Source organism: Hemicordylus capensis, chromosome 5 (genome assembly GCF_027244095.1).
Source record: "Hemicordylus capensis ecotype Gifberg chromosome 5, rHemCap1.1.pri, whole genome shotgun sequence".
NCBI lineage: Eukaryota > Metazoa > Chordata > Lepidosauria > Squamata > Cordylidae > Hemicordylus > Hemicordylus capensis.
The window spans coordinates 223809265-223823326 of NC_069661.1; the positions used below are offsets into that span (position 1 = coordinate 223809265).

The 14062-nt window shown below is 44.1% G+C and overlaps 1 protein-coding gene across 7 annotated transcripts in view; it reads right to left on the reverse strand.

The window, feature by feature from the left end:
• ABTB3 (ankyrin repeat and BTB domain containing 3) overlaps positions 1-14062 on the reverse strand; it is a 448319-nt gene that overhangs the window by 69377 nt on the left and 364880 nt on the right. For all 7 annotated transcript variants that reach the window (XM_053258103.1, XM_053258104.1, XM_053258101.1 and 4 more), the window contains one exon: positions 11132-11284. In XM_053258103.1, coding sequence (XP_053114078.1) covers positions 11132-11284 — 153 coding nt within the window. The remainder of the gene's footprint in view (positions 1-11131; positions 11285-14062) is intronic.

Consider the following 14062-nt stretch of genomic DNA (forward strand, 5'->3'; position numbering starts at 1 on the left):
TTCTACAATGTCCTTAAGATATGATGACCAGAACTGTACGCGGTACTCCAAACGTGGCCACACCATAGATTTGCATAAGGGTATTACAATATTAGCATTTTATTTTCAATCCCCTTCCTAATGATCCCTAGCATGGGATTTGCCTTTTTTTACAGCTGCGAAACACAAAGTCAACACTTTCAATGAGCTTTCCACCACAACCCCAAGATCTCTCTCCTGGTCAATCACTGACAGGTCAGATCCCATCAGTGTATATGTGAAGTTGGGGGTTTTTTTTGCTCCAATATGCATAATTTATATTGCTTAGACTGAACCACATTTACCATTTTGTCACCCACTCACCCAGTTTGGAGAGATCCTTTTGGAGCTCCTCACAATCTGTTTTGGATTTCACTGCCCTAAATAGTTTAGAGTCATCTGCAAATCTGGCCATTTCGCTGCTTAGCCCAACTTCTAGATCATTTATGAATAAGTTAAAGAGCACTGGTCCCAGTACAGATCGTGGGGAACCCCACTTCTTACTTCCCTCCATTGTCAAAACTGTCCATTCTGTTTCTACCCTATGTTTTCTGTCCTTCAATTAGTAATTAATCCACAAATGAACTTGTCCTTTTATCCCATGATTGTTAAGTTTACTCAAGAGCCTTTGGTGGGGAACTCTGTCAAAAGCTTTTTGGAAGTCCAAGTATACTATGTCAACCAGATCACCTTTATCCACACGCCTGTTGACACTCTCAAAGAACTCCAAAAGGTTGGTGAGGCAAGACATGCCCATGCAGAAGACTTGCTGGTTCTCCTTCAGCAAGACCTGTTCTTCTATATATAATTTTGTCCTTAATTATGTTTTCCATCAATTTTCCCAGCACAGAAGTTAAGCTAACCGGCCTGTAGTTTCCCGGATCTCCCTTGGATCCCTTTTTGAAAATCAGAGTTATATTACTATTTTCCAGTTCTCTAGCACAGAGCCTGACTGTAGGGATAAGTTACATATTTTTGCTAGGAGATCAGCAATTTCACATTTGAGTTCCTTCAGAACTCTTGGGGAGATGCCATCTGGCCCTAGCAATTTGTTAATTTTTAGTTTTCCCAAGACAGTTTAGAACTGTTCCGGCAGACGTGCCTCTGGTACCATCTGGTCCCGTTGTGTTGGATTCTTTTCAGTTGGTGTGGCCTGAGGATGTGGACAAGATCCTGGGCAGTGTGCGGGCGACTTCGTGCGCTCTTGACCCTTGCCCTTCATGGCTAATAAAAGCTGCCAGGGAGGGGACAGGCAGATGGCTGGAGGTGATCATTAATGCTTCGTTAAGGGAGGGCAGGATGCCATCGTGCCTTAAGGAGGCGGTGGTAAGACCACTATTAAAAAAGCCCTCCCTTGATCCCTCCAGCCTGGACAATTATAGACCTGTGTCTAACCTTCCCTTCTTGGGCAAGGTGATAGAGCGTGTGGTGGCGTCCCAGCTGCAGAGGGTCTTGGATGATACGGATTATCTGGACCCTTTTCAATCTGGCTTCTGCCCTGGGTATGGGACTGAGACTGCCTTGGTCGCTCTAGTGGATGACCTACGCCGGGAATTAGACAGGGGGAGTGCATCCCTGTTGGTTCTGCTGGACCTCTCAGCGGCGTTCGATACCATCGACCATGGTATCCTTCTGGGCCGCCTCTCGAGTATGGGAATCGGAGGCACTGCGTTGCAGTGGTTCCGGTCCTTTCTTGAGGGGAGGGTCCAGAAGGTGGTGCTAGGGGACTACTGCTCGGCCCCGTGGCTGTTGGCCTGTGGGGTCCCGCAGGGTTCGGTCTTGTCCCCCATGCTGTTTAACATCTACATGAAGCCGCTGGGAGAGGTCATCCGGGGATTTGGACTGAGTTGTCAGCAATATGCGGATGACACTCAGCTCTATCTCTCCTTGTCATCTGATCCTAGGGAGGCGGTGGATGTCCTGAATCGGGGGCTGGAGGCCGTGATGGGTTGGATGTGGGCTAACAAACTGAAATTGAATCCGGATAAGACGGAGGTACTGTTGGTCAGTAGGAGAGCCAATCGGGATGAGGAGATTTTACCGGTTCTGGATGGGGTTGCACTCCCCTTGAAGGAGCAAGTACGCAGCTTGGGGGTACTACTGGACCCGGCTCTGCTTTTGGAGGCTCAGGTGGAGGCGGTGGCCAGGGGTGCCTTTGCACGGCTTCGGCTGGTGCGCCAGTTGCGTCCCTTTCTCGAGAAGGCAGATCTGGCCACGGTTACCCACGCCTTAGTCACGTCACGGCTGGATTACTGTAACGCGCTCTACATGGGGCTGCCCTTGAAGAATATCCGGAAACTACAGCTAGTGCAAAACGCGGCAGCGAGGGTTCTATCCGGAGCTGCCCGTTGGGAACATATCACCCCCGTTTTGAAAGAGCTGCACTGGCTGCCGGTTCGTTTCCGGGTCCAATTCAAGGTGCTGGTTTTGACCTTTAAAGCCCTAAACGGTTTGGGCCCGGGGTATTTGAGGGACCGCCTGCTCCCAAGGGTTGCTGCCCGCTTGACTAGGACATCTGGGGGGGCCCTGCTCCGGGTGCCGACAATGAGGGAGGCCCGGCTGTCGTGCACTCGGGACAGGGCCTTCTCTGTTGCTGCCCCTAGACTCTGGAATGCTCTCCCGGTGGCCATTCGTTCCTCAGACTCCATCACAGCTTTTAGAAAGCTTTTAAAGACTTGGCTTTTTACCCAGGCTTTTACATAATTGTCTTTTACTGCTGTTCTTGTGTGTTTTTATCTGTTGTCTTGTTTTTATGCCTGTTTTTAGCTTGATGTTTTTACTGTTTTTTACTGTATGTTTTTAATTTTTGTAAACCGCCTTGGGGTTTTCTTTTAACGAAAGGCGGTATAAAAATGTAAAAATAAATAAATAAATAAACATCTTCTCTTGTCACTTCAAATTGGCCCAGTTCTTCAGCCTCCAAGCCTGGTTGGTTCCAGAGTGGTGATGAAAGTATCTTGGCTGACTTGTAGCTCCTCTTCCACTGAGGGTTTAGAAGTCAATCAGCCTGGTAGGCCCGCAGATGGGCACGTAGCTCCCTGCGGCTGCCCAACATTTCTGACCCCTGTTGTCTATTTATAATAAGGGAATAATAATACCGTCCTGCATTACAGAATCGTTACAAAGATTACTGGGATAATGTACGTTCTGGAACTCCTTTCACTTATACAACACTTTCCCCAAGTAGTAGTATTCATTATTTGGTTATATCCCTTTCCCTTGAAATATTGATTATTTGGTTAGATCCCATTATTTGGTTATATCCCTTTCACTTGAGGAAAGGTAGTGGGGGAGATGCTTTCTTTTCAAAGGACTGTTTGTATGGCTTCCGTTTTTTGGGGGGGATGCATATCCATTGTATCCAATCCTATGCTCAGTGCCCATGCTCACTCAATGAAGCACTGTGGTTGTTCCTAACTGCAGCTATACAATGCACACCCCTAGTTACAATGCAGAGACAACATGAGGGCGCACTAGGCCTATTGTTGATCCTATAGGTTGGATTTGCAACCGAACATATCCAGAACAGAAGCAACCTACAGCAAAACCTTAGATCCTTAGTAGCTGGGATCCAGAGACCTTTGTATTTTTGTGGAAACTATTTTATGCTAGTGATGGAGGAAGCTGCCTTTTACTGAATCAGACCATTGGTCCATCTAACTCAGTACTGTCTACACTGCCTGGCAGCAGATCTCCAAGGTTTCAGGCAGGCGTCTCTCACAGCCCTACGTAAAGAGGCCAGGGAATGATCTTGAGACCTTCTGCGTGCAAGCAGATGCTTTTCCACTGAGCTACGGCCCCATCCCCTAAGGGGAATATATTAGAGCACTTGCATGCAGTCACCCATCCAAATGCAAACCAAAATGGACCCTGCTTAGCAAAGAGAACAATTCATGCTCGCTACCACAAGACAAGCTTTCCTCCCCTGGGCCTAGACAGAACACAGAAGATATGTGATCAAATCTTCTGATGTTTCTGTTTTCTTTAAAGAGTTTCAGTGGTGGTTGTGGATTGGACCAAAGCTATAGTGCTGGAAGTGGGGATTGTAAGTATTTCCCACATGCCATTTTATTGATCTAAATTGCCCCCTCCAAAGCTTCTATTTGCCCTGCTGAGAAAAATATATACATGTTTGTATGTTTTCCGCAGCAGGTTTTGGGAGAGAGATTTAGGTTGGGGAAACATTTGGACATTTGGGCTTAGGAGAAGAACAGGATACACTCTGCAGTGTTTGTGCTGCAGCACTAATACTGAAATGAGAATGGGGAGAGGAGAGCTAACACTTCAGTAATTCCTCATTACTAGTGTTAGATGCTAGGCTGGCAAAAGAGGATGAGATTTCCAACAGGAAACCTGTAAGTGGCTTTATAAGTATTCAAATCCCCTTCATCCTCTGGAATCGTCTGCACCAAGGGACTGTTGAGTTTCGTCAAGGAGTTTGTTTGCAGCCACATGCTGGGCTGGTGTTTTTGTACCTAATTATTGCAGCAGCCATGTCTGGCATTAGAGGATTAGTCAAAATTTGGGATGAGGACAAGGACACTGAAGGAGAGAAGCATATGAAAGGGTGCTGTATCTAATTATATGGAAGAAATATCTTTTATTATTATTATTATTATCCAGTTCCATCAAAAGCTCCTGTTTCCCCACCCCATCCAGCATATTGTAAGTAAAACTCATGTTATAAATGATTTCTGTTCCCACTCCTTGTTTTTTTTTTTTACACCGAGTATCTCAGTTCTGTGTTTTATAAAATTCCTTACAGATAAGGAAGCAGTTTTCAAGAAACCTGCGTATAGATCTTAACCGTGAAGCTATCATACACAGCTCTGTTTTGCTGTGCATACACACATCCTGGGAAGGTATCCTGTTCTAAGCTAAGCTACTTCACCGAGGCAGGGAACCACGAGTGACACAGACCTTGGTCAACTCTGAGGGCAAAAGTCTAGTTAGAATCTTGGTTAGCACTGAGCAGGAACACAAGCTGAGAATAGCAACATTAAAAAGCTGTTGCAACAGTAGCTTCTTGCAGCAGACTGCTCCGTTTTTATAGCTGCTTCCAGGCAGAGTGAATTGGCTCCACCCCTTCCCTAGGAAGGCTCTGTTTCTTAAAGGGACCTTGCCCAATTTCTTAAGTGCTGGCTCACTGGGGAAGCCTCTACTAGGATTGCTAAGTCATCAGAGATCTCCTCCTAGGCAGGGCTGTGTCCTCAAGTCATGGTGGAGGTACTGAATGGGGTTATCTTTGTTCTCTTGATGTGGGGGGTTGCAGTGCCATGGGGTCACCTTGGGTCTGGGTTATGGGGTCTTCCCACTCAGTCTTATTGTCTCAACTGTTGGCCTTGTACCCCAGTTGTGAGGGTTTCTGGATCCAGGGTCATGACAGAAGGTGCAGCTGGCCATGGTTTCCAGTGCATGCACAGGAAAAGGCCCACATACAGGACTACTACACTCTGCATATGGGTTTCTAAGTTTTTACACATAGGTGTTTCCCATGCAGGAATGTTTAACATGTATAAAATTATCACCACTCCGGTTAGAGGAGGGGTCCAAAGACTCCAAGGATGGAGATGACTAGGTCCCTAAACCACCACAGAAGGCAGTCAGTTTGCAGCTATCTCCCTAAAAACATCCTTGGAGGAGGAGGAGTGCCAGAAGACAGCATGGCCTCCACCCTCTGCTCCAGAGAAGACAGTTCTCACCCCACTCATGTGTGCCCCTTGGCATCAGCCCTGTGACACAGCAGACTATGGGTGGAGGTGTAGGATCATTGGCAAGTTCTCACACTGTGAAATCCTCCCCCATATTTTATTTTATTTATTTATTACATTTCTATCTCACTCTTCCTCCAAGGAGCCCAGAGCAGTGTATATGGTTACCTCGAATTGAAATATTGCCACTAGACCTGCTTCCAGGAAGGCCTGGCCATGGGATGTGTGGCACATGCACACACACCCCATGAATTCCGACCCTGCACTTCCAAATAAGCAGGCCTCCAAGCTGTTTTCAGTCCTACAGAAGTAGAAATTTCCAGCCCATTGTTCAAATAATTGCACAATCCCCGCAGTGTCTGGAGCCTGCATCCCCACTGGACAAATATATTCTCTCTCAAAGAATATCCCTTAGAATCTCTCCCTGCACACATTATTTAAAAAAAAAAATAGTGCAGAGAGTTATAACAATGGCTTCAATGGCAATGGCTGCAATCATAACTTGTTACCTCTCATCTCTGAATTATTTGTCCTGCTGTGGTTAACTGGACAAATCACACTGGTTGTCCAGGATGTGTACAATCTGATCTGATTACCCCTTAAACCCATCCAGGTAGCTTGACAAGCCCAAACCGAGTGGCAAATTCTGCTAAATCTAATATGAACCATTTCTAATAGTACATAATCTTTTTAGAATCCATGTTATTTTCATAGTTGATCACTGTAATTCTTTTAAAGCATCTACTGGTGCTTCTGATGGTGCCTTGATTTGTCTGAAACACAACTGAACATTACTTCTTATCAAATCACTTTTGCATTCAATACTCAAGCATTTGAGTTGGGTCAAGAAGGGCAAATCTCTTGGCAAAAATATATGAATGTATCATGTTTTTCTTTGGAAATGACAATGCTGTGTTCTATTTTCTACAATTAACATTTTGAAAAAGCTTTGGTAGGATACCAAATAACATGAACACAAATCACTGTTAGCCTAAAACACTTTGGAGATTGAGACTACTTCTAAGGCTGCAAGTTTTCTTAAAACTGGACTTTTAAAAACTTTCTTAAAAGTTTTAAGAAAACTTCAGTTTTTTAAAGCTGGACTTTTTAAGAATGTGGGGAAATACTTCTTATAAAGACCTCAGAGTGCTGTTCTACCCCAGAACAACCCTATGAGATGGAACATGCTGGAGGCACCATTATTTGCCCAAGGCTATCCAGTCAGTTTCATAGGTTTTCCAGATCCAACTCACTAGCCTAAAATTTATTAGTGCAAACTAAAGATTGTCTGCAAAGGAGCTTCCAGTACAGCACTTAAATGTTAAACCAGAACCAAGGAAAGCAAAGGCACAACACCCTGATGGTGCCGGAGGGTTGGTGTTTCCTCACATCAGGTCCTGTGAGACAGACCAGCAGGTGGTAGGCAGAGGCACGGGGCCACTGTGAAGCCCAAAATGTATGTGTTCCCTCTAATTTTTTCCATCTGTGTGTGGAATGTGGAATTTTTCATCAATGTGTGGAATTTGTTCTGGGAGACAGCATCAAGGCAGTGTATGTGCATGTATATTCAGAGCGGGGCCTTCCTGATTAAACCTGAGCGGGTTTTGAAATTAACTGAGTGGACATCAAAAAATGTGTGCACACATACATGTGTATACCTTTGCAGGCCTGCTCAACTTTGCCCCCCCCCAGTTGTTTTTGGACTACAACTCCCATAATCCCCAGCCACAGTGGCCAATAGCCAGGGATTATGGGAGTTATAGGCCAACATCTGCAGGAGGGCCAAAGTTGAGCAGGCCTGCCCGGGGGGGGGGGCGGGGGGGGACACTGGTGCACAGCTCATATTTCCTTTTGTCTATCAGGATAACAGATAGAAGAATTGATGCTGGTTGTCTTGGAGCAGGTTTTGGGGGGAAAGCCCCATGCAGAGGGGGGAAAGCTCCATGCACTCATACCATGGGGACATCTATTTTGTTTTGTGGAACTATGATGTTCTGGAATAAGATACGCGCCTAGGAACATAGGGATAAAAAACCATGGGGACCTAGTACCTGCAGCAGTTCCATAAAGGAAACTACCACAGCCATAAAGTGTTCAGTATCTGCTCTCTAAACAGTTATTAGACCCTGCATGATTTGAGCTCTTGCTTGTCACCAGTCATATGACAGTTCCGGTGTAGAGTATAGTGAAAGTCCTAAATTTGGTGAATATTGACAATTTCAGAATCCTATGGATGTCTAAAAGCTCAGTGATACCACTAGTGAATGCTGATAGTCACCTTCATGAGACTGACAGTCTGCATCAGCAGATGTTGAACAAGTGAATGACGATATTCACAACATTTGTCTGGAATCATCAATGTTCATACATGAACAATGACATTCAGAACAGTTCAGAAATTCACTGGAGCATACTCAAAATGTCTTAGGAAGTAACATACTTTATAGAGACTGATGTTTGATTGTACCTCTAAGAAAGAGAAAGAGCTGAAAATGTGTAATTCCAAGTACAGAATGGAGAGAAAATAACTTCAACATAAAGGGAGCCCTGCTGGATCAGGCCAAGGCCAACACCCCATTTCCCACAGTGGCCAAACAGTCGCCTCGGGGAAGTCCACAAGCAGGAGACGAAGGCATACTCCTTTCCCACCAATACTCTCCTGCAACTGGTTTTTAGAAGCATACTGTCTCAGATCCTGGAGGTAGCACCAGCAACTCCTGGTGCAAACACTTAAAAAAAGAAAGAAATTAGCACTGATGCTGAATTCCGTCCCAGCTGCAATTCTGAAGGTTCTAGTTGTAGCAGAGTGTTTACAGGAGCATTTTCTGGGGTTCATGGTTGCAACTGCATTATCTGAGAGGCCCTCTAGCCACCATTGACAAGAAGGTCATTCTCATGACCATTGCAGCCTAGGGTGTGGGGAGAAGGCAAGATCGATCTTACCTCAGATGACCAGGAGCCTTGTGTGGGACGTGCACCTCATGCACCCACAATATCCGGGCTGCTCTGGGCCGGAAAAACTCAGCCCAGCCTCCAGATATCCCTAAATGAACTGTGCAAGGAACATGGTGAATTGTGGGATTCCCCCCTCAAGCTGGGTGCTCTATGCACCTAGCTCTGTGTCCACTCGGGTTGCCTGGGGAACCTGGGCAAAATTCCCGTGCTACCTGGCACTTCACATGAGCAGCCCCACCCACATAGGGCTGCCCAAGCCTCGGTAGAGCTGCTCATCTGAACAGCCCCAAGTCTAGTGATGGGACCAGCTTTCTAGGAGGAGGTCCAGAACCAGATGGATTCCACTAAGGCAGGGATAGGCTACCTTGGCTCTCCAGCTGTTTTTGAACTACAGCACCAATTTTTCCAGGCCACAGTTTATTGAACCTGAACTCCAAACTGAACCCAAACCCAAAAACTGGTTGAGAGATAATGAACTGGAAATGAAACCCTAACCTAGAATCTGTTTGCTGTCTTGAACCACAACTTCACTCCTAAATGCAAAAAGTGGTAACTGGTTCAAAGGAAGAGGTTCGGTAATTCGGCACTCAGATTTCAATTGTATGGTTCATGCTCCCCCCCGCCAAGTACCCTGCCATAGGTATTTTGTTAGTGAACACCTTCAAAAATTCAAAATCAACAGTTTTTGAAAGAATATTTTTCTCAGATTAAGTAGTTATTGTATCTTTCAATGGAGCTATACTGCAAGCAAAAGAACTCAATATTATTCTGCATTAAATGTATCCAAACAGGTTTAAACCCGGCTCAAAGTGTCTCACCAGTTACCAAACCAGTTTTGAAAATAAGTAACAGAATCAGAATTGAACTGGAAAGTTAAAAGATACTGAGGAACCTGAACAAGAATGGAACTCAAATTTGTAATGGTTCGGCTGGGGGATTCCTCTCCTAAGATGGTCCATACCAGTGGCTGCCATCCTGACTGAATTATTCAATGGAAGTCCCACTGAAATTAACAGGATATACTAATTTACCCTATTAATCTCAATGGGACTTCTGTTGAGTAATTTAGTCAAGATGGCAGCCAGGTTTTATAAGTTCTTGTATTACAATGGCTAACTTAAAAATAAAAAGTATGTGTGTGTATATCTATCTATCTATCTATCTATCTTTAAGAAAACGCATAGGAGCATGTGAGAAGCTAAGCCAAGAAAAGGACAGCAGCAACCTGTCTCTGATATGGTTGCCAGAGCAGAATTTTAAAAATAAGGGAAAGATTGCAGAAACAAGCCATATCTGTTGTGTCCTTTGGAGGCATAACACTGAATAAAGAAGCACCTAATTAGTATGAGATAACTGCTGTAACAAGGGACTTCAGGAAAGTTAATCAGTGATGCCATGCTGTTGCCATGGCTAGTTGCATATACAATCTCGGATGCTTCTAAACAACATGAGAAATGTACACTTTTGCTTTACAGCAAGAAACATCAGGACCGGCTAATACGTAGGTTGCTGTAGCAAGGGATATGAATACAGTACAGTCCTATTCTCATATAATGAGAGGCTCTTTTGCAACTGATTGAGAAACTGCTGGAAAAAATAATATATGGTCTGAATTCACTGGTCTCTAAGGAAGAGCCTGAGGAATAAATACCAGCTTCACTGTGCTCTGAAGCTCCTAAGCAACTAAATTACTAATTTCTGCCTTGACAGCCTCATCGTAGCAAAGCATCAGTCATAAAGAGCAAAACCAAAAATTTATCCCACAATGATGCATCGAAATTCGATGTTTTTATGCCTCCACATTTATGAGTGCAACACGCTTTTTGTCCAAGGCAGAACATACATATTTGCAGCACCATTAGGAAATTGCTAGACACAAATACAGTTCCTTACTTATTCTATTAAAAGCAGGAATCAAAACCTTTAGCAGAGCAATCTCCTTTTCCCCAAACTGACTTCAGTGTGAGAAGCTGAACCTTAAAGCAGGAGCTGGAAGTACTTCCCGGTGCAAATATATGCTATTGCAATCTGCAGCAGGGAAGGGAGAGAAGCCAGTTTTGCAGCCTTCTAAAATAGCAGCTCCGAATTTTGCAGAGAAGTACAGCGAGACAGAGATAATTAGGTGAGCACTTCAGTCTCTCACTATGAAAACAGAATCTGATGCCAAAGGGAGGGCGGGGTGGAATGCAAACAACATTCAAAATAAAGGTTTAGGGCTTGATCCAGCTATTTAAACATGCAGTTGGGCCAGTGAGTCTCACAAATTCTGAAACCGGTTCACACAGCCATGTGAAAGAATGACAGTTGCTGATTTTTTAAGCTAAATAAGGGGGGAAACAACTCGTACATCTGCATATTAAGCACGTAACTGAACAGTTGGCCCTGCTTGTTAAACCAGAGCAAATTGCTTTCTCGAATCATCAGATAATTTCTTTGCACAGACTTACTTTAACTGCCGAGGTTCACAGTCAACTCCTGGTAGCAAGAGCCTGGCTGCTTGCCGTACATCATCGCTATCCACGGAGAAACTGCGACGGTGCCCTGCATGAGCCAGAGCGACTCTTATCCATTCCATCAGGGGTGGCAGCACTATGAAAGGCCTAGGAAGAGCAAAACAAAGAAGTGATTGTTTCCCTCCATTATCAAAAGCAAGATATGTAAATATAACTCAGAAGCACTGGAAATTGTCTCAGGGAATTTCAGGCAGACCCAAGCCAAATTGGCGTTCGCTGTTTTTCTCAAAATGGTTCGGTTTAATTGGCTTCCCTGAGGTAGCAAATCCCAAATGTTTGCTCATGGGTCTATGCTCTTTCCCAGTTCATATTTCTTTGCTTTTGGGATTTGCACACCTTTCTGTCACTCTGGGACTTAATCAAAATGTATGACCCCAGTCATAACGAAAGAAACTACTGGATTTCTTTAAAGCCAGAAACATGCCTTTTAGACAAAGGCCTTTTTTCCAGATTATAAAAGGAGAAGGGAAGCTTTAAACCTATGCAATTAAATTTTAATATTTAAACTGATGTAATGTCAAATGTTCACCAGAATATTGAACTTATGTCCAATTGATATTAAAAATGCAGTGTTCTTTAAACTATCCGGAAAGATGACACTGTTAGAGTTTTTCACGGATAAATGATATCTTTCTTGTTAGGTTGCAATCAAGAGAAAATACACTGGAATAAATAGTTTTTAGAATGATAGCCACTGGCTGTGTGTGTGTGTGGCCAGACCCAAAAGTGCAGAGGGAATTACAAATGCTGTAATTCCAAAACTGTAACCAGGGAGGTGAGCACTTGGCAAACAAGTCTCCAGAACTGTAGGAGAGCTGGTAGCAAGCATGACTTGTTCCCTTAGCTAAGCAGGGTCTGCCCTGGTTGCATATGAATGGGAGACTTATTGTGTGTGCACTATAAGGTATTCCCCTTAGTGGATGGAGCCACTCTGGGAAAAACAGAAGGTTCCAAGTTCCCTCCCTGGCTTCTCCAAGACAGGGCTGAGAGAGATTCCAGCCTTGGAGAAGCCACTCGCAGTCCATGGAGACAATACTGAGCTAGATGGGCCTATGGTCTAACTCAGTATATGGCAGCTTCCTATGTTCCTATGACTCCAGAGAGGCAGCTCATTGAACTCTACTTACCCACCCCATTTAAAGACCACCTGCAGTGTGGCATGGACGGGCAGATGATGCAGTTAGAGAATGACAGTAAAGCTTCACTGTGTGCACAAAAAACTATGCACACACTTGAAAGTACTCTCTGGTTATAAGAAGTTGATGCAGCTAAATTAAGGAATTAGGGAGCTTGGAGCTCCCTTCAATCTAAATGCCTAGGCTAAATATAACCTCAGAAATGTGGTCTTCATTCATAATTCTTCATCTCTGCAGCTGCTGTCTTCCATTTCCCATTACCTAACTTACCTAGCAACAGTAGCAGCATTAAGAAGGGCTGCTGCTTCGGTCTTCTTTGGGTAGCAATAATAATACTGCAGGCATGCAGCACTACCTCTGGGAAATGTAGTTCTCCGGGGATTTTGAGTCTTTAGTAAGCACTCAAGAGCCCAGGAAAACTACCATATCTAGAGATCCTGGTGCCCATAACATTGCTGTGAGCATGCTCAGCAGCGCTGTGGGCAGCTGGACATGTTGGGACTTGTTTCCCAAGATTCCTGAGTTCTTTCCAATGAAGGCTGCAATAGCAGCCCTTTCTGTCAGTGATTATGACAAAAAACATTTTTGGGGAAAGGTGCCACTGTGGGTGGGATCACAAGAGGTTTGGGAAATGCTGCAGTCACATACTGTTCTTGATGACATCACTGGTAGCAGCACAAGGCCTGGAGCTCAAAATGAGCTCAATTTTATCTTAAAATGATCCAGACTGAGCCCATATTACCTTATTTTCAGTGACCACATTTCAAATCCAGCCCAGGAAAGCATTCCCTTCACTTAATATAAGTTGAGCTAGTTTAACATCCAAGTCCCTCCCAGACCCAAATCCAAATTCCTGATGAATAATGCAGCTCACTGAGTGTGACTTTGGATAATTCAGAGTAATGTACCTCATAGGATTGTAGTGAATAAAAGATGGGAGAAGGGGTAGGAAACAAATGTAGCACCTAAGCAGACCAGTAAACAAATAATAAACAAAACAATGCATCTTTTATCAGAGACAAAAGGGATCTGGCTTCCTTTATACTATTGAAACAGCATCTCTCTCAAAGTTTCATGGACTTTCTTAACTCTTTCAGCCTTTTAAAAAAAAAAGCACAATTTGCATTTTACAACTAGGAGTCAGGCATCTAGAAATAAAAGATGGCAGAGAAATGATAGGAAGCAAGATTACTGGATGTTAGTTTTAAAACAAAAACATTAATAAATAAATAAAAACATGTCCTTTATCTACATATGTAACTGTTCTCAGCACGATCTTTGCACAACCATATATTTGGGGCTGCATAGGCACATTCTCAAATCAGAAGGTTCTAGAGCTTTGATAGGGACAGGCAAGGCATTCACATGCCCACTGCTTTGCTAGCACATTGCTATTGAAATTGCAGTGGCAATTGGATTATGCTTAGCCAGAAAGTAAAGGATTAATCTTACCTTACCTTTAGAGGTGAAAGGATTCATATGTAAATGGATTCTCTATATCCTAGCTTTCTGTCACGTAGGCACACAGACACATTTTTATCTCTCCACCAAAACAGACATGTAACCTAGTTAGGTTTTTCTTATTTTAAGTAAAGTTTTGGAGGAAAAGCCCAAAATGGGGCCCCCAAACCCCACCACCCCAACCAGCTCCATGATGGAGCCAGTAATTATCTGGGTGGCCGATCCAGCCGCTGAGGGAGGGCTCCCTGCTTATCTGCGGGGAGCCCGC